Source organism: Rhododendron vialii, chromosome 9a (genome assembly GCF_030253575.1).
Source record: "Rhododendron vialii isolate Sample 1 chromosome 9a, ASM3025357v1".
Lineage (NCBI taxonomy): Eukaryota > Viridiplantae > Streptophyta > Magnoliopsida > Ericales > Ericaceae > Rhododendron > Rhododendron vialii.
In genome coordinates this window covers 7509630-7527692 of record NC_080565.1, presented here as the reverse complement: position 1 = coordinate 7527692, position 18063 = coordinate 7509630, and the positions used below count along the sequence as shown (strand labels likewise).

Sequence of the window (18063 nt, the reverse complement as noted above, 5' to 3'; positions counted from 1 at the left end):
GGTATTTCCCGTTTTACCCCATCCACATGCTCTCTCACACACCCACACAGTTTTCTTTCTCTCTTATTTTATTTTTCTATAAAACTGTAAATGTGAATAACTTTTTTTTCACCTATTTTTTAAATAAATTTTATATTTTGAAAAGTACTCAATGAAACCTATCAAACGAGCCTAATATTGATGGTGAAATAATGTAAAACGGAAAAACTATATTTTTGTGGCAGTTTAAATTGTCTAAAAAGGTTGAAAAATTAAGTGTTCCAAATTTTAATCTGTTTGAACCAATGGAAAGATTTTAATTTTCTGATCATTTTATCTTAAATTGTCATAATTAAATTTTGACTATAGGGTTCTCGTTGATTAACCATGAGAAAGTCGTAGAATCAAATATTTCTTAGGGTTAATCAATGAGTGCCTAGAGTCAAAATTTAATTATGACCATTTAGGATAAAATGATCAGAAAAATAATATCTTTCCACTGGTTCAAACAGATTGAAATTTGAAACACTTAATTTTTTAACCATATTTTGTAATATATAACTGTCTAAAGAGGTTGAAATCACATATTTTTTAAATAAATTTTATATATTTGAAATCTAATCAACGAAACCTATCAAACAAGTCTAATATTGAATATGAAATAATGTGTTTAAATTAAATAATTTTTTTGGGCCCAATATATTAACTCTATGTTTTTATTTGTTTATTCTTCATTTTTTTTAAACTTCTATATTTGAGTTTTCAAGTAAATTATGTATGTTGAATCCACTTAAATTTACTTTATATTTCTCTGAACAGTCAATAATGCAAAACTGAAATGAAACTTCATTTAATTATAATTGAGTATATAGAACCAATACATGAACATAAATAAATACACAAATTTAGTCAATGTTTCCGCTAAATTTTGGTCGTCGTCCCGGCGAATCTATCTGCATTACTTCGTACCACAATTGGAGGCGTGCTTCATAAGGATGAGCTTATCCGTGTGCTTCATTTGATGCATTTGGCCTCCACCATATGATGATGGATGGTACAGGGTAATGACAGTATAGGAAAACTTGCACGAAGTGATTGCCATTAACATGGCCAATAGCTATATGTGTGCGCGCTGCAAATGAAAATGGATGGGAGCTCAACGACAAGTGAGTGAGACAACTCGAAGTGATCATATCAAATGTATGCAGTACAACGTTGTATAAGGTGCTCAACCATAGGCAAGTGGATAAGGTGCTCATCTCTAAATATTTTTTCTCTGCAGGATAACTGATTACTCCTACTTTCTGACCCACGTACTGTAATGTTTAGTCATCAAGCCCCAATTCACCTATGTGCTCCACGTTCAAAACTCTTCAAGGCTCACATGCACACAAAAGCACCACGTGCACTACAAGGCACCGATTGCCTCTCTTTTTTCTTTTCTTTTTTTCGTTTCAACCAGTGAAAAGATTTTAGGTTTTTGATCATTTTATCATAAATGGTCATAACTAAAATGATCAGAAAACTTTTTCTCTTTCTACAGGTTCAAACGGATTTAAATTTGAAACACATTTTTCAATCTCGTTAGACAGTTTAAACTACGAAAAAAATATAATTTTTCCGTTTTACATTATTTCTCTATCACTATTAGGCTCGTTTGATAGGTTTCGTTGAGCAGATTTCAAAAATATAAAATTTATTTAAAAAAATACATGAAAAAAAAGCTATTAAAAAGGGGGGTGGGGGGGGGGGGGGGGGGGGGGGGGGGGGGGGGGGGGGTTGGCGGGGGCGATTAGTAATCTGCGGTCAAAGGGAGTTGGGGGAGCTGCTGTCCATTGTCCCTTAAAGGGACAGCAGCCTGCTGTCTCGGCCAAGGGGGCCCCGCTCCGATCTCGCTCTAATTATCGAAAACGTTCACTTCGTAGAGCTCATCGAGTTGAACAAGTACGTAAAAAATCAAATCGATCGGATATCATTAAGTGCCTAATCGAAACCTTTTTGTCTTGAAAAGAATGGATCCGAAACACTGGATCAAATCTACTATATCCCATTATTGGCAAGTTATATATATTCCGATCAGGCACTTAATGATATCCGATCAAATTGATTTTTTGCATACTTGTTCAACTCGACGAGCTCTACGAAGTGAATATTTTTGATCATCGAAGCAAGACCGGAATGGGATCCCCTCGGCCGGGATAGCACGTTGTTGTCCCTTTAAGGGACAACAACTCCCCCAGCCCGATCCAAAGTACCCCCTAAAGGCGAAAATTGCTACTCCCCCCTGACACACCTTCCCCCCCCCCCCCCCCCACCCCCCCCCCCCCCCCCCTTCCCAGTTTACCCCCCGCCCCTCTCTCTCTCTCTCCCTTTTCTTTCTTTCCACCGTTTGCTTCTTTTCTTCTTTTTTTTTTCCTTTTCTTTTCCAGCTTTTTTTTTCATTTTCTTTCTTTCCGGTTTGAATTTTTTTTTCTTTTTAATAATAGGTTCAAGTCTAATTCTAGGCTTTGTAAAGTAATTGAGAGAAAAAAAGTGTTTCAATTGATCATGTTTATTCCACTGTTTTCTTTTTCTTTTTTTGTCCTTTATAGATTAAAAAATATAGTTACTAAAATAAGTGTTTCAATTTTCAATCCGTTTGAACCAGTGCAAAGATGTTATTTTTCTGATCATTTCATCCTAAATGGTCGTAATAAATTTTTGGCTCCAAAGCCTTTCAACGAACACCCTAAGAGAGTCCTGAAACTAAATAATGAGTCTTAGGGTGCTTGTTGAAAGGCCGTAAAACAAAAAATTCATTAAGATTACAATTAGTGTTCGGGAACTAATTACGAAATGTATTTTGCAAACGACATACTAATCCATAATACAAATGTTATATTTAGGATTACTTTTTTTTAACTATAGTACAATTTTATAAATTTGTTAACCATTATTTAGCATAGATCCTCTTAACTGATTCAGTAGTATGTTGTTTCAAATCACGTTTATACTCCATAGGATTGCAAATGGATGGTTTCTATTTTTTTTAAAACAAAAATGGAAACGTTTTAGGGGCTACTATGTCAATGGGGGCAGCAGAGCCCCCGGGTCCCCCATACTTTTTAAATTATTTTTTTATTTAATTACTTATATCTTATTTATTTAATTTCTATAAATACACCCTTTGTATATTTAAAAATATAATTCAAGAATTAAGTGCTTTAATTCTCAATTCAATTAAATCAGAGCAAAGATTGTTTTTTTATTATTTTATTTTAAATGGTCATAATGAATTTTTTGGTTTAAGGCTTTTCAACAAACTCCCTAAGACTCATTATTTAATTTTAAGACTCTCTTAGGGTGTCTATTGAAAGGCTTTGGAGCCAAAAATTTATTATGACCATTTAGGATGAGATGATCAGAAAAATAACAACTTTGCACCGGTTCAAACGGATTGAAAATTGAAACACTTATTTTCGTAACTTTATTTTTTAATCTATAAAGGACAAAAAAAGAAAAAGAAAACAGTGGGATAAACATGATCAATTGAAACACTTTTTTTCTCTCAATTACTTTACAAAGCCTAGAATTAGACTTGAACCTATTATTAAAGTGAGAAAAAAATTAAAACTGGAAAGAAAGAAAATGAAAAAAAATGAAAAAATAAACTGGAAAAGAAAAAGAAAAAAAAAGAAGAAGAAAAGAAGCAAACGGTGGAAAGAAAAAAAAGAGAGAGAGAGAGAGAGAGAGAGAGAGGCGGGGGGTAAACTGGGAAAAGGGAGGTAGGGCCGGGGGGGGGGGGGGGGGGGTGGGCTATAGCCGGGGAGCCTCGTCTCGCACCCCCCCCTGACACACCCCCTCCTCCGGCCCCACCACCTTTCTCCCCTTTGCCCTTCCTCCCCTCCTTTTTCGATTTTTTTTCTTTTTACTTTGATTAGTTTTTTTTTTTTGTTTTTTAACAGTAAATAATTACTGTTTTTTTTTACTTTTACTAATTTTTTATACTTTTAAAATACTTTAATTACCGTTTTAGTTTTTTTTAACTTTTACTAGTTTTTTTCTTTTAAAAGATTTAATTACTGTTTTTGTTTTTTTTTAACTTTTAACTTTTACTATTTTTTTGTTTTACTTTTAATAGTTTTTTGTTTTACTGAATGTGTGGTTGTAATTGAAGATAAAAAGAAAATTTAAATGAGTGGTTATAGTTGAAGATAAAAAGATATAAAGAAATCTAAACAAGTGGTTAGAAATAAAATAGATAAAAGAAATAAATAAAAACAAAATTAATGAATTCAATAACATAAAATAATTATAAAATTTTAATAAGAGTAAAATTTCAATAACATAAAAAAATTTATTCACGCATATAATATTAAATAATTTAAAAATACATATAAAGAGTAAAAAAATAAGTGTTCCGATTTTTAATTCGTTTGAACCGGTGCGAAGATCTTATTTTTTTTTTATCATTTCATCCTAAATGGTCGTAATGAATTTTTGGCTCTAAGACTTTTCAATGAGCACCCTAAGAGAGACCTGAAACTAAATAATAAGTCTTAGGGTACTTGTTGAAAGGCCTTCGAGCCAAAAATTCATTATGATCATTGAAGACAAAATGATAAAAAAAAAACAAGATCTTTGCATCGATTCAACCGGATTAAAAATTGAAACACTTAAATAATATTAAATAAATAAAAATGAAAAAAGATATAAAAGTTATTAAGTGAATTAATGAAAAATAAAAAAATGGCGTAGGTTGAGTGAATTATTGCTGGGGTGGTTTGGTCCGGGGGTGGGGTCGGGCTGGGGGGTGTGTCAGGGGGGCGCAAAGAGATTTCCATAGCAGGCCTCCCTAAGAGCATCTCCAACCCATGCTCTATTCCTTCATTTGAGAGTATGGAACTCCTCCAATTCATCCTCTCAAGCCTCCTCTATTTGAGAGGATGAGATTTTGATCCTCCATATTTAGAGGATGAGAGAAAATATGGAGGATCTCCTCTAAAATCACTTTATGAATAAATAGAGGTTTGTGGTTGGAGTAAATAGGAATAGTGATTTCCTCTAAAATCGCTTTATGAATAAAATAGAATATTTTGATACTCTCAAATAGGGTATTGGATTGGAGATGCTCTAAAGGCATGAGAAAGTTTTTCAGTGCCGTCTCGTGCTTTACTATTACAACTGTACATGTCAGTATCTGGCCAGTACAAGAGACGGAGCTGATCCAAAGTACTCCAAAGGTATGAGAAGCTTTTCAGTGCCAGGTAGGCACCGGCCACGTGGTGCAGAACATCATCTCAGCTGTCCAAACGTATTTTGAACGGTCCAGATATGTTTGAATAAATTTTGAGTGTAAAATTACCAAAAAAAAAGTTTGTGAATAAGTTGTTAATGAATTTGTGAGTAGAGTTTCTGTAACAAAAAAAAATTTGTTAACAATTTTTTTGTTAGTAGAAATCAGATGGTAAAATGTTTAAACTTTTTTGTTAGTAAAAACGAGATGATAAAATGCATTAAATTTTTAGTATTTTTTGTTAGTGAAAACACCATTATTGCCCATAAATACAAAGACAAATGCAAACTAATGAATGCAACCGAAATTGATTTTCCGCTTGGAAATAAGTAAATAAGTATCTCATTTCAACCTTGACTTTTCTACCAGGACTCCATTTCCAATCCATTTCTGTGCAATGTTATCATACTTGGCGTTCGGTGATGCTTAGATTGATTTTTATTGGTGTCCGATCGGGGTCAAAATACAGGCAAAATTTTATACTTTGAATTGGACTTTTGAATGACGATGCCGGCTTCATTTTTTGGCTCGTGACTAGCAAGTTAAAGTTGGATGTAACACGTACCCTTTAGATTAAATTACCTAAAATCAATATAAATATACATCACCCACAATATCATCTAAAAGAATCAACAATGAACATAATGATATGATAAATAGGAGATACTATGCACAAAAATATACAATATTGTGTGCTTATCATATCCCCAACTTAAACTTTGGTAGTCCCTAGCAAATGCAAATTACAAAAACTAGACAATCTTCCAAATTTACACGTATCATATGCTCACTAGACGCAAAAAATAGCAAGAGTTCATCAATGTTTTTATTATATCCTTTTTCATTTCACTTTTTTTGCGTGAATTTAGAATCAACAAACTAGTCAATGAGTGCTATGAGCAAGCCATAACAAAAACTTTATTCAAATTCTCACAGAAATAGACTCTAAAATGAAATCACTCTAATAGAAGAAAAACCATATTCCTTGACTAGTGCCCAGAAGTGTGCAATAACAAGAACAAAAACCATGCACTTTATTGGAGGAGCACCAGATAACAAGAGTTTATTCACAATAATGGACTATAATTATACAAGACACGAACACAAGTTAAAGTATGCTAAATATCAAACTGAATCAAAATTGACGCAACCGAATTAACAAAAAGATTAGTTATGTACTAATTCAAACGATTGATAAACTCGAGTCCATGAGAGAAAGAGACAAAGTCTGAATATTATTAATAAAAAGCTACTTACATAATGAGGTTATAGCCCTTTTATGGAGAAAATGCGTAAACCCTAGCAAAACCCTAACTTAAGAACGAAGTTTTCCGAAATTTGGGAAAAATAATAAAATTGAAAAAATAAAAGTAAAACAAGACTTTCCCAAAAAGAACCAGCTAATAAGGAATTACGGACTAAGAGTTATTAACGAATTAAAACTTTTCTAAAATGGCAAAAAATGCAAATTGAAAGCCTAAACGAAGGAAATAGGCCGAAAAAACCAGGGCTCATGTCTTAGGGTTGTAAGTCTTGACCGCAGCGCGAAATAAGTCAATTTGCCAAGTTTGGGCCCGATCAAAGCTCGTCCAAAATTTGCCAAATCGGATAATTTGCAATTAAATAACGTTTGAGCTTCCGAAGTTTCGATCGATCCAATTGATCATAAAATTAGACCTCCAAATATTCTACATAAAAATAGAACAGAGGGCGTACAAAAGACCAACTGTGGTCTTTCATGGACCTGGGGGCTTTGCTGTGCCCATGAGGAAGCAGCCCCTACCCAGTACAAAAAACGGCAACGTTTTGGAGTAAAAAAAAATTCTTATCTTCCATTTGCAATTCTGTGGAGCAAAAACGTAATCATAAGAGTCTTAGAGACAAAATTTGATTATGTCTTTTTAGAATACTATGATTAGAATAATAAGATCTTCTCACCCGTTCAATCGGGTTAAAAATTAGAGCACTTAATTTTTTAACCATATTTTTTAATATATAAACGGTCTCAAAAAATTAAGTGCTCAAATTTTCACTCTGTTTGAATCAGTGCAAAGATCTTGTTATTCTTATCATATTATTCTAAAGGGTCATAATTATTTTTTGTTATAGGGCTCTAATAATCACATTTCTGCTCCACAAAGTCTTAAATAAAAAACATATATTTAATATGAGAACCCTAGAGATAAAAATAAATTACGACCTTTTAGAATAATATGATAAGAATAACAAGATTCTTTCAAACGGAGTGAAAATTTGAGCATTTAATTTTTCGAGACCTTTTATATATTAAAAAATATAGTTAAAAAATTAAATGCTCCAATTTTTAACCCGTTTGAACGGGTGTGAAGGTCTTATTATTCTGATCATATTATTCTAAAGAGACATAATCAAATTTTATCTCTAAAGCTCTCATAATCATGTTTCTGCTCCATAAAATTGTAAATGGAAGATAATGATTTTTTTTTACTCCAAAACGTTGTCGTTTTTGTTTTTTGTACTGGGTAGGGCTACCTCATGGGCGCAGCAGAGCCCCGGGTCTGGTCTTTCATAACGTGCAATGACCACGGGCGCCTCCCAAGACGAACCAATAGGTACTTTTTTTTGAACAGAAACCAATAGGTACTTTCATAATGCCTAAAGACCAACTATGGTCTTTCATAATGTGTAATGATCATGGTCATAAAAGGTACTTTCTGCAGTCCACGACTCAGGTCACGTTCTTTTTAACTTAATTTAAATTTGAGATTTGTCTTTATTTGGATTTTTTTTGTATTTTTTAATTTTGCGATAAAATTTTAAGTTATTGATTCGTCTCAGAGAGAGAAATTCAAAAAATAAATTTTTTTTTGCTAAAAGTGATCATTTCTCAAAATACATGGGTAAAAATAATTTTTTTTTTACTTTTCTAATTTCTTTCATCGAAATAGATCAATAATCTATAAAAATTTGACATAAAATTAATAAATTAAAAAAAATTAAATAAAAATAAAATCTTTAAATTTAAATTAAGTTCAAGAGAACATAGCCTCAAAGTGTGGGAGCTTGATGGCAGTGACTTTTACGTTTTCCTGAAGGTCACAGCGTAGAAGGTGGAGTGACATTTGATTTGATTGCGCATGATTCAGGTACACACAATGGTTAACCAAAGAAGCCGCGTCAATAGGAGAGATTCTCTTCGTATTCCAACCCACTTATTACGGGTCTCCGAAGAGAATCTACTCACTTTACAGTTGTTAGATTGATGACCAAGTCTCAATTTTGCATCACCACCCCTTCGTCATTAGAACTGAAAACTCTTTTTTCGCTATTTAAATACTCAACAAGCAAAATAATAAAAATTAAAAAAATAAACGATGAACACAAAGATATACGTGAAAAATCTTTTACAAATTGTAAAAACCACGGGTAGAAATCAAACCACTAAAAATAATCATTGTGCAGTTACAAAATGATCTTAACTAAAACAACTGTGAATCCTCATCGACTGACCGAATATCGAGTTGTTGAATCCACATACACCACACCAAATAATTAATTGCCGTACGCCTTGATTAATCCTCAAGTCCTCCAAAATATTTCTAGAATCCACCGGAAGAACATTTGAATCAATGATCGAAACAAACCCTTAAGAGTTATATTTGGAAAGGTAGATTAATGGATCGTAGGTCACTCCAAGAAATAACCTACACTCTCCCTTCGGTCTATATTGAAGCCAGATCTGGAGAGAAGCAATTATATTTTCTGTACCTTCGAAAATCCAACTACACCATATATAAATAGACGGACTTCGGGTTGGTACTGTGCAGTGAAGTGTACAGTACCTTGCTGTGCACCTCTGAGATGTTGGATCGTGCAACATGCGATTTGGATCCCACTTCAATTTTTGGGTCAAAACCCAGCGAATACTCTTTGCCCATTTTCCAACATTTATGTGGACATCATTTGCAGCACCTTATGATCCAGAGTTCCTTTTATACAAGTTTTAATCCAAAGAACCTTACTCAAGTATTATTAGTAGTACCTTCATCTCCTCTACAAAGAAAATGGGTGTTTTCAGATTTCTCTTCTTCCTTTCTCAAGTAATTCTCATAAACTTGGTTTCCTTCATATCCTCCAATGAAATGATAGACTACTTTTGTAATTACACAAGGAGTAATACATACCAGACGAACCGCGACACCCTCCTAAACTCCCTCTCCACTCGGACAAATGGATACGGTTACTCCAGTTCCTCGGAAGGCGTAAATACCGACACGGTTTATGCGATGGCGCTATGCAGAGCCGACGTTGAGCCCGATACGTGTCGTGAGTGTATCAGCAGTGCGACTGCTTTGCTCGGGTCTTGTCCCGACGGCAAGGCGCCAACGGGATGGCCAGAGTACGATCCCGACGACATGGAGGGAATCGTATGGTACGACTACTGTATGGTGCGGTACTCGCGCAAGGCAATGGAAGGCGTTATGGCGGTCGATCCGAGAGTTTTTAGGTGGAGCGTTCAAAAAAATGCGACAAGCGTAGAAGCATTCAAGGACGCGCTGAGAAACCTATTAATGAACGATCTACGAGTCCGAGCAGCGAAAGGGGGGACCCGTCGAAAGTTTGACTCGGGATACGCTCCCGGCCCGGACAACATTCCTATATACGCATTTACCCAGTGCACGCCTGACTTGTCCAAACAGCAATGCGAGGATTGTCTCCAGCAGGCTATCGAGGATATCCCTAAGTGTTGCGGTTTCGGGCCAGTGGGAGGGAGAGTCCTTAAACCCAGTTGTAATTTCCGGTACGAGAACGCATCTTTCCTTGGGGTGATTCCAGGTATGTAAGCCTAAATTTTGTTTTTCCATAGACGGCTTGTCTCCAATTCGACCATGGATACAGCACGAGGTGCAGTCCGGTCATATCCGAGCCCATTCCAGCTCTAGCTTGGTGATCGGATTCGGGCATATGGTATATGGTAGAAGCTGGATTACAACTTGAAGAATCTATTTTGTTTTTAAAAATTGATATGTTGAGAATAAATTAATGATTTTTGCAGGAGATCAAGGCAATGAAAATACTGCAGGAGGAGGCAATAATAATAATAATAGAATGCGAACAATCATCATTGTTGTTGCTTCGGTAACTACATTTGTGATACTTGCCATTGTCTCCTTTTTCATCATATTAAGAAAGAAGAACCAGGGGGACAACCTGGGGAAGCCAAGGACGTATGTTGAACGTAAGTTTTAAGATAGTTTTTGTCTACAACTTTATTAATTTTTCGATTTCTCTCAAGAAATTCTGAAACGGGGTGGGAAAACTAACAATTTCTTATTAGTGTCACCCCCACTATTTAGACATTTCAAACACCTCCAGACTTTGGAAATATAAGTAATGATTGAATTTAAATTTGTAGGTAATGAGTGTAGAGAAAAATAAAGTAATGATTAAAATAAAGGTAATGATTAGAGGGAAAAAAAATGAGAGTAATGAATAAAAAAAATAAGATAATAATTAAAATTAAAATTTTAAAACTGTTAAACGGACGAGATTATTGTATTTACATGTAAATCGAGGACCATAGAGTATGATCAATCTCATCCATATGAAAAAGCATAAAAATACCATTGTCTTATAACCCAATGGTATTATTAGGTTCTTCTCTTGAGAGAGGCCAAGCCAGGATTTGAGTCTCGTCGGAAGCGTTTCTAGTTCAAAATTATAGACAGTCTTTGAATCTGTTGTGGACTAATTTCTCCGTAACTTCCGCTGATGTATACCACTTTTCAAAAAGAAAAAGCAAAAGATGGAGCATAAAATACAATAATGAGCTTCCCATATGTAACACTTGGGCCACAATTAAACACGTAGGCAATACTACAAAGTCACCCATCTTTTTGTTGGTCTGACACCTGCAGAAGTCGTTTTTGTATTTTTGCTTTTGAAAAATTTTAAAATCAGCTTAATGAGTTGACAATGATGAGTGTGTGAATACATATTAAAGGATATAAAAAGTACTAAAAAATATATATTTTTTATCTTCTAATGTGTTTATCGTCAACTTAATGGATTGACAATAACAAATTTGTTTTGCTTGTATGTAACTTTATTCTGGTTCTATATACTTCAGATGCTGAATCTGAGAGTGGGGACGGAATGAGCAGTGTGGAATCCTTGCAGTACGACTTTGATACAGTTAGCGCCGCAACGGACAACTTTTCTGATGTTAATAAGCTTGGACAGGGTGGATTTGGAGTTGTTTACAAGGTACTCCTTCTCACCTACTTTGTTGTGGTCTTATTTTTTTGGAATGTTTCAAAATGATACATTTGTTTCAAAATTTACCAATTTGGGATATTCATATTACCAATTTACCCCTCATTAACTCCCTTCTAAATTCAAATTTTGAACTTAATTTGAAAGGAAAATTGAGCAAATTAATGACATGACAAGAAAGTTGACAAAAAGTTATAAGTTTCAAAGAGGTAAAATAGTAAAATTAGCACAAAATCAATGTAAGGCTCCGTTCCGCAACTCAAAATAAGTACTTATTTTTTAAGAAGGCAATTTCAAGTTTAAAAATAATGTGTTTATACAAATAATTTTCCTATCAATATGAATTTTGTTTGATAGACCCCATCAAGATCTTTTATACGGTGCAAAAAAAATTAAAAAAATATTTTTCATTTACTTTATTCTTGAGTTTGAAAATGTGAAATAAGCTGCTTATTTTATAAGAAGATTTCTGGAACGGAGCCTAATTATGATTTTTCCTTAAATTGCGTGAAAGTCAAAATAGGCACAACAAATTAGGATGGATGGAGTAATTAATTACTCCCTCCGTTACAAAATTAGTGACCTTTTTGGGAAAGCGTGTCATTTTTAATTGCTTATATATTTCAATATGAGTGTTAAAAAATATGCAATATGGATCTTATTCGATAGATTTTAATTAGTTCTATTAAACAAAAATTTCAAAATCAAATAAAACTTTATAAATCGAAAGATATAAGCATTTTAAAATGGTACGGAATTCCAAACAAGCCACTCATTTTAGAACGGAAGGAATAATTTGGAATACACATGAATAAAATCATACAAGCCATTTGCCCATGCAGGGCAAAAGAAGTGATTACACCATTCAGTGTATATATATACGGGGCGGTTTTAAAGACGCCTAAAAAAACATCTAAAAAAATACCACAAATCTTAATCTCATAGTTTCCGATCAAATTTTGATGATCCGAGCCACTCAATATGTTCAGAACATGATTTTAAGAGTATCCACGAGAAATCGGCAAAAAAATTACCAGGAAGGGCTTGATTTGAATAATTTTTTATTAAACATTTACGTAATTCAAAATGGAAATGGGGGGACACGGATGGGGCTAACACCCAAGGTATCCAGATTAGACAACATTTTTCTCTACGACAACGAGAATAAGAGCTTATTTTGAATGGGTTGAACATATCTCAGTCATCCATTGTCGAGCATGGACAGCCCGAATGGGACCAACACTTATGCTGTCTCCTAAGGGACAACATGCGTGAGGGAGCGAGAGAACATGTGTGAGGGTTGAGGAGGGAGAACAACGTTACTTTGTTTTACCAAGAGAGAGAGAGAATGACGTTAGTAGGAGGGGAGATGAGGTGTTTTAAGTTTTAATCTTAGCCCTTGATTTCGAAGGCTGGGATGGAGTGTCACAATTTGTGTTAAGTTTTGTGTTGGTGGAACCAGCCCCGATATATACAGTCCCCTTCTTATGAGAGATCCTCTACTTAGCTTAAGTATGGACTTCAAATTTTTCATCAAATTTCGATGACCAAGAAGTGCTTAATCCAAAAAGTTTTTCATAAAATAGTTATATGCGAACTTTATGAAAAACTGTTTGGATTAAGCATTTTTGGTCATATTTTTAGTTGATTTCTCTCGGGAACCTTTAAAATCACGTTCTAAAAACATTCGACGGTTCGGATCATCGAAATTTAATCAAAAAATATGAAGTTCGCACTTAAGCTAAGTAGAGGATCCCCTACAAGAAGCTTGATATATACACCATGGATCCTATAAGGGATCCCTTATTATAATAAAATGTGAACCTCCATTATTCAATCAAATTTTGATGATCCGAACCGTTCAATGTTGTTTAGAACATAATTTTAAGGATTCCTTCAAGAAATCAGCAAGAAAAAAGACTTCTAAGTGCTTTCATCCGAGCAATTTTCATTGAATGGTTCAGTGAAAAGCATCCAAATCCCCAATCCTAATTTTCTAGATTTTTTGATATCTTTTGTTTATAAAAATAGACCGAGAGAGAGTGAGAAAAATGTGGGAGAGGGAGTGACAGACGTGGGGAAGGGATGTGATATGAAGGACAAATTGTTCTATGCTCATGAGTACCGTCACATGGTGCCTTAAACTCATTCTTGAACACACTTATGTCTTTTAGTACATAGAACGGGAACACTGCTAGCGTGCATCGAATGTAACTAGAAAAAAAATTATACTACTTGTTTTTATCAACTATAGCGTTGCGTCCGTTCGATACGCGGGATCTAAAAAAATCAATGTGATTTTTTTATCCCGTGTATAGAACGGAAACAAACGCTAAGCAAGTGTAGTCCATGTGCCAAGCCAAGCTCTTTATATATATATATATATATATATATATATATATATATATATATATAGAGAGAGAGAGAGAGAGAGAGAGAGAGAGAGAGAGAGAGGTCCTGAAAAAACAAGAAAAATCAACATCAGCCTCATTACTTCTCACAACTCACTCTCTTTTTTTCTCCACCCTTTCACTCTCCCTTACACATATATATGTTATCTCACTCTTTTTCTTAATTTCTCCACTCTTGCACTTTGTTAACTATTAAGTCACTTATTTAGTGGCCAAGAAATCTTTCAAATCTTTCAAATAATTTGATAATTTTAGTTTTTTATTGTTTATTACAGATTTTAAAGTTCATTAAGAGTACTTTTCGACTTAGTTTTTTTTTTCGCAATATCACATTATCTACTTTTTAGAATTCAATATATGTGTGTTTATACCCTATTCTTTTCATGTATATGTTCTTATCTTTTTATGTTCCAGTACATTTTGTACAGCCCCTACATCGCGTAGGTGTACACTTGTACTATATGGAGATTATTAGAGTTGACATACTTTTGATAGTTTTTTATTTATCTTTGTCTTTCTGAACCTTTGCTAATTTTTTATGAATTAAATACAAAAGAGCAGTGAAAATGGTAAAACAAAAAAAAGCAGTATGAAAATTAATTATCCCTCCCATATTCATATAATTTGCTTCTATATGAGTGTCAATCTAGTTGTGATGCATATGTATAATTATGTTGCTCGAATTTCAACCTTCCTCGATATACCCATTATCAATTTCTCTTAATAATTTTTGCTATGGATAAGTAGATAAAATTTCTCTTGCCGAATAAAAATGAAGAACAAAAAAGAGTGTAGATGGTAAAAAAGCTCGTGCGATGTTCGATTACCTACGTTCTGAAACATTATCGTTACATCTTCAGGGTAAGCTTTTGAATGGTCAAAAAGTAGCTGTGAAGAGGCTAGCTCAGGGATCTCATCAAGGAGATACAGAATTTAGGAATGAAGTTTTGCTAGTGGCCAAGCTTCAACACAGAAATTTGGTTAGGCTCATTGGTTTTTGCTTGGAAGGGACCGAAAGGCTTCTTATTTATGAGTTTGTGCCAAACTCTAGCCTTGATAAATTCTTATTTGGTAAGACTATTGTGATTCTTGCTTGTCTAAATTAAAGCTTTATTTCACTATTTTCTCTTTGTTTTTCTGATCTCAACAGGCAGAGAAAACCCTTACAGTTCGGATTTTCTAATGCAAAAAGGGCTTATTTTTGTCATTTTTAAACATTTGTTTTTTAATCAAAAGACTGCTGTACTGGTTCAATGCAATATTGAAAAAAGAACAAGTCAACTCAAGACAAAAATAAGATTAAATGCCATTAGTTTTAGATTATTTTAAATCTTCTTTGAACCTTTTTTCTAAAGAACTTTTCTATACTTCTAAGTTTTACTTCCTATCGTCAAGTGAATTAAGTAAGTTCAAAATTTTTACCCCAAAGCGTAGAAAACTACTAAAAGATCGTAAAGACAACTTTCTAAGGGGTTATTTGGCCTAATAAGCTAAATGACTTGTTTTTTTTCCATATTCAAAAAAAAAAAAAATCACATTTGTTAGTTTTTCAACAATTTTTTGTGTGGATTATTGTTTCGTCATGACCAGAGAAATCTAAAAAGTAAAAAATTACGATCGAAACCAAATTTTTTTGAATAAAGACAAAATAAGCCAATAAGCTATTTTTTTCCCTCTTAATTCAAAAAAAATTAGGTTTTGACTATGATTTTTTACTTTTCCGATTTCTCTTATCAAGTCAAACCAATAATTCACAAAAATTTGATTTATTTAGCCAAAAGCCCCTAAATTTCCTTTAGTGACGTAGGTATGTCTCTTGATGTGCATACTAAAGTACTCATGATGGTATAGTGTAGCATTACATTAAATTTCTTTCAAGTGCAAATTTAATTCTATACACAAATTGAGCTTTAATCAACATGGTATGTATAAAAATATGTGTAGATCCAAACAGGCGCGACCAGATGGATTGGGCGAAACGCAGCAAAATCATAGGAGGCGTTGCTCGGGGACTCGTATATCTTCACGAAGATTCACGACTTAGGATCATTCATCGTGATCTCAAAGCTAGCAATGTTCTTTTAGATGGAGAGATGAACCCAAAAGTTGCAGATTTTGGCATGGCAAGACTATTTGGAGTGGATCAAACCCAAGCAATTGTAAGCAGAATAGCGGGTACCCAGTAAGTTTCAATTTCAATTTCATTTCCAAATAATTTGAAAAATTCTTCCAAAAAAAATTGACCGGGTAATGTCTAAGGGGAAAAAAGGTAAAAACTATGGTTGTAGATTTTGAAAATTAAATGAGTTTTTGAAATGAAGATCTACACAGGGTTATGCGTTTTTTTTGGTCTGTAATGAATTTTTTTTCAAATCTTATCAAATTCTTTTACTTTTATGGGTAGATTAAGTCTACATGCACGCACTTAAAAAGTAAAAAGAGTGTTCAAAATTTAACAAAGGCGTTTGATTTTTTAATTTTTTTAGGGATTTTTTTTAATATAAATCTTACATGCTTTTACTTTTTAGGCAAAGATATGTTAGGTATACTCACAAATTAAAGAAAATTTGACAAAATTGTTAAAAACCTCACTAAAGACCAAAAACAAAATAAAAAATTATGAATCACATAGCAGTCATAGATGCTCAGAATTGAGTTTTCTGATAAGGAAAAGAACAAGGCCTAAGATGTTGTCCAATTTTGCAGTGGATATATAGCTCCGGAGTACATGATGCATAGGCAATTGTCCGTCAAGTCAGATGTCTTCAGCTTTGGTGTCTTAGTTCTGGAAATTTTGAGCGGTCATCAGAACAATTGTTTCCGCGCAGAGCAGAATATGGAGGATGATCCCACTAACCTTATAAGCTATGTAAGTACACATATTAATTTTGTGGAATTTTACCAACAACAAAAAATTATCCTTTGAAATTTTAAAGTCAATAACAAGGTACATACCCACTCATTTCTGGCTTAGTCCATGATAAACTAACTACACGGGAAATTTTTTTTTTTAAATTTTTATTGCCAAAGTTTAGATAGGATTTCATTTAATCAAGAACAAGAAACCATATCAGGAATGGCTGTCATCCTCATGAAAAGGAGGTAACAGCAAAGGAGGAGGATAAAATTCCCAAATACACAAATCCTACTTCCTCGATCTCACAACATTCTTGGCCACATAGTGTGCCGCAGAATTGCCAACTTTTTGCACAAAACTCACCTCTAGCTCGCCAAAAACACCCCTCAAATGACTTATGTCCGTAGAATCCCCTCAAACTCACCTCTAGCTCGTCAATACTCATCCAATACAGTCATTTTCTACGGCTATCAAAATTGTGCAATACTCAATCCAATACATACGGTATAAAATTGTGGATCAAACAAATACATATTGCTGCAATATTTTCATGATTATGACGCTCGATTCTTGATATATCTCACTCAATGAACTTCTGATACCATTACACCAATTAACGCTACTAATGTTACGTAATATATTGCTTGATATTGTGATTAAAAACCATGCATGCATAGTCATGAAACCTTATTTCCAATGTTGAATTCATGTAGGCGTGGAGAAGTTGGAGGGAAGGAACAACTTCAAACCTCATAGACCCCACATTGAGGGCTAATTCCAGTCCCGCGAGTGAAATGATGAGATATATTCATATTGGTTTACTATGCGTTCAGGAAAATGTAGCAAGAAGACCAACAATGGGTTCAGTTGTTGTCATGCTTAGTAGCTCCTCTATAACTCTTTCGGTACCCTCAAAGCCTGGATTTTTCTTTCCTGGTATCAATTCAGAAGTACCAAGGGTAAATGGGGATAGCTCACGGGTGAATGAGTCAACTCAATCAGTAAATGAAGCTTCAATTACTGAGTTATATCCTCGTTAATTTGTGTATTGAAGGTGTTATTTTTGCAACAAGAAAATTTGTGTGAATGATCATGTGAACGATAAGCGCATTAATTTTGTATCTTTTTTCCTTCCTCCATGTTGAGCTTAATTTTATTGATGTAATAATATTTGTGTAGTGCGAGGGTTGCACTACAGTCTACAACACCCCTGGATCCACTTTTTATACCTTACTTTGTAGTAAAATTTGACCCCATTTGGCCTACCTAGCTTTCCCGTTATGCAT

General features: G+C 34.0%; 1 protein-coding gene across 3 annotated transcripts; it reads left to right on the top strand.

The window, feature by feature from the left end:
- The first annotated feature begins 9188 nt into the window (after positions 1-9188).
- On the top strand, positions 9189-18042 carry LOC131300328 (cysteine-rich receptor-like protein kinase 44). Of its 3 annotated transcripts, none has more exons than XM_058326101.1 (7): positions 9189-10069; positions 10293-10472; positions 11364-11500; positions 14781-14991; positions 15865-16102; positions 16627-16789; positions 17491-18042. In XM_058326101.1, exons 1-7 carry the CDS (start codon positions 9298-9300, stop codon positions 17815-17817), a joined length of 2028 nt encoding a protein of 675 aa, XP_058182084.1. In that variant the 5' UTR covers positions 9189-9297; the 3' UTR covers positions 17818-18042. The 3 variants fall into 3 exon arrangements, with proteins under 3 accessions (XP_058182084.1, XP_058182083.1, XP_058182085.1); XM_058326100.1 differs by having other exon boundaries at positions 10290-10472; XM_058326102.1 differs by lacking the exon at positions 10293-10472.
- Positions 18043-18063: the final 21 nt, after the last annotated feature.